Source organism: Lolium rigidum, chromosome 7 (genome assembly GCF_022539505.1).
Source record: "Lolium rigidum isolate FL_2022 chromosome 7, APGP_CSIRO_Lrig_0.1, whole genome shotgun sequence".
NCBI classification, from domain to species: domain Eukaryota; kingdom Viridiplantae; phylum Streptophyta; class Magnoliopsida; order Poales; family Poaceae; genus Lolium; species Lolium rigidum.
In genome coordinates, this window is record NC_061514.1 from 236087385 (window position 1) to 236090558 (window position 3174).

The window sequence follows — 3174 nt, forward strand, 5'->3', positions numbered from 1 at the left end:
AATTAGTTGAAGCTTTTATTGTAGATAAACACAAGCAGCCGTCGGTGGCAGCACAAGTGGCACCACCTTTTGAAGATGGTACCCCTGCATCATTTGATATCGAATTCACCGAGGATTTCCACCTCAACCGTTTCAACCATGTCTCAAGGACTAGAAAATCAAATCCACTAAATAGGTACACCCTCAACCAATTAGGCCTTTGCCTTGATTTAATTTGCTTCGCAACAATGTTGGTTTGCTTCATTTATTTTTTAAGAAAGCTTATACTGGAGTAGTAGTACAGTACTTTATTCATTCATCCATTACAAACGATCCTACTTTGAACACGTCGCGGAGCGAGTCAACCAGTTCCTTCCCCCGGAAAACTTTTCCGAAGCAAAGTCACACGGTGTTGTTACTTGCGGTTGCAGCCTTGACTGTGAGCTCCTTGATGAAGCAGACGAGCCGTTCGAACTCCGTCGCCGACGAGCCCCCCTCAGCAACGTCCCGCCTCACCTGCTGCGCCAGCGCCTGAGCCTTCATCCTTAACTCGGCGGACTCCATGGCCTCCCTCACCATCCCCTCCACGACGGCCCTCTCGCAGACGTCCTTCATGTCCAGCCCGTTCCCCCACACGGCGCCCACGAACCGGCTGTTGATCTGCTGGTCGGCAAAGAACGGCCAGCACACCAGCGGCACGCCCTCGACGATGCCCTCCAGCGTGGAGTTCCACCCGGCGTGCGTCAGGAAGCACCCCACGGCGCGGTGCCGGAGCACGTCTCGCTGCGGCGCCCAGTCCACGACGCGAACCTTGTCGTTCCCGGCCGCGTCGATGGCTTCCTGGAGGACGCCTCTCTGGCTCTCCCCGACCATGTCCGGCCGGAGCACCCACAGGAAAGCGTAGCCGGCGCCGACGAGCCCGGACAGGAACTCGGTGAACTGCTCCAGCGAAATGACGGCGAGGCTCCCCAAGCTCACATACACGACGGACCGGTCGGCGTGCCCGTCGAGCCACGCCATACAGCCTTCGTCCTCGCGCAGCAAGCTGGTGGGCAGCGCCGGCGCCGCCCACATGGCGTGGACAGGGCCAATGGCGAAGACATCGCGCATCTGGGGCGCGATGTGCGCGAGCGCCGATCCCTCCAGCGACGCCGGGGAGTTGCATATGAGCGCCCGTGCCTTGGCGCTGTGAGTGCTGTAGTTGACGAGTATGTGCAGCAGGGGGTCGACGGCGTTGGTGTCGGCGCGGAGGCGGCAAGCGCTTGGAAGATCTCGTCGCCGCAGGAAATCCTCCATCCCCGGAACGCCACGGACCGGCTCATCGAGGTCGGCGCCGACAGGGATGGGGACCTGGCCGAGCTCCATGAGCTTGGGCACGGACAGGTAAGCCAAGACACTGCACGCGCTTGCCGTTCGGAAAGCGAGCGCCGGCACGCCGAGCTCTTCCGCGATATCGATGGCGAACGGCAGCAAGCCGTCGGCCACGACGCACGACAGAGGCGGAAATCCGCCATCGGCGGCATGGCTCCCAGCAGAGAGCATCGACGCGAGCAGGGCACGGTACGGGACAGTGCCCGTCGTCATCAGGGATTTGGAGAGATCCTTGAGGTCGTCCACCGAGCGGGGGTGGTCGTCGGGGAGGCCGTCCGGAATGGACACGAGGCGGAGGCGTGGCGAAGCGGCGGCCTTGGCACGGTCAAGGCGGCGGAGGTTGTGCTCCGTGTGGACGAAGGAGACGTGGAGTCCGGCGTCGAGGAGCCCCGCGGCGAAGTGGAGCATGGAGTTGATGTGGCCCTGCAGCGGCCACGGGAACACTAGCACGTGCACCGGCGCCATGTCTGCCTCCGTCGGCCGTCGCCTCCTCGCCTGCTGGCCGGCCGGTTCAACGGTGCGCTAGCTAGCTGTTCTCTATATTGGTGTTGAGTTCTTGGAGTTCTGCTCAAGTGCTCAGCTTGAGTGCAGTCCACTCACTCCATCCTGTGGCGAGTCTTTGCCAACAAAAATAAAGATCAGCGAAGCTTTTAATATGGAGCGCCATCGGTGTGAATCGCGTTGATGTATATTTTATTTAAGCATTGGCCGGTGTAGTCTGTTGTTCTGATGTGGCGGTGAATCATTGGAGCCACATGCTTAGATCATTGGGGGCAGGGCCAGTACCAGTAGGCCACTACTACATGCTTTCTGCACATGGAGACTACCCTCTCTAGCCGTTATGGAGAGCACCAAACAGTTCCTGAAAGGTGTTATCCCATAAAAAAAAGTTTTATCTGAGCAAATTACAAATTGGATATCTTTCAAAAAATGTACACGTGGATTTTTTGATTTGGGATTTCAACAAGTTTATCGTCATTTTATCACACAAACAATTCATCTTCACATAAACAAAAAATGAATCTCGATACTTAACTAGATTCACAAGCCTTAACCCTAATAGCACATAAAACTCTTCGTGGGAGCGGAGCTCACCAGAGTTCGCCAGAGAGCGGATGAAGCCGTGATAGATCTTGAGGCTTTCGAGGATCCCCTGCAGGCCGCACTCCTCCTGCGGCTCCCCACCGCAAGGCCGCGTCGGTGGGATTCTTCACTACCTCCGCCTTGCGCCCCAGTCCGCTGCATGTCATCGGAGGTTATGCGGAAGCATCACCTTCTTCCGTAGATCCCAACTGTGGCCCACCGTTCCACCGGGTTGCTCCGGGAGAGGATGACGTAGGCACGCGCTTGCCGCTCCCCGCCTCCGCATCATTGCCCCCTCCCCCGCGGGCAACGGTGGGCACACACCTCCTCGTGCACTTTAAGAATGCTTGTGAAGCCCTCGTACGTGGGGGGTGTGAGCATCTGGCATGACAGGACTCTGCAGCACACACCGCTTCCGAGCAACGTCGAAGTTGATGTTCCGCCTCGCCGCCGGAGAGAGGGCTATGTGCTCGACGAACCGCGTTTGACCTGCCACAGAGGAGGGATGTGAGGAGCCACGCGCCATGCGATTTTGGTGGGAGTTCTCACCAAAGCTCGTGCGTTGGCGCCGCGAAGAGGCTCGGGAATTGATACCCTAACTCTCCCTCCGACTTAGGTATATAGCGGAGGGTGAGCCGATATCATGTACCTAGATAAAAATATCTAGGCCGGGCCGTTTTTCGTGGATTTAATCGGGCACCAAAACAACCCAAAACCAGAAAAGGCGTTCTAGTCCATTTT

At 57.7% G+C, this 3174-nt stretch overlaps 1 protein-coding gene across 1 annotated transcript; it reads right to left on the reverse strand.

Moving 5' to 3' along the window:
* Positions 1-264: 264 nt before the first annotated feature.
* On the reverse strand, positions 265-1981 carry LOC124676019 (myricetin 3-O-rhamnoside 1,2-glucosyltransferase UGT709G2-like). The gene has a single exon (XM_047212101.1). The coding sequence runs from the start codon at positions 1813-1815 to the stop codon at positions 382-384; it is 1434 nt and encodes a 477-aa protein (XP_047068057.1). The 5' UTR covers positions 1816-1981; the 3' UTR covers positions 265-381.
* Between the last annotated feature and the right edge of the window lie 1193 nt (positions 1982-3174).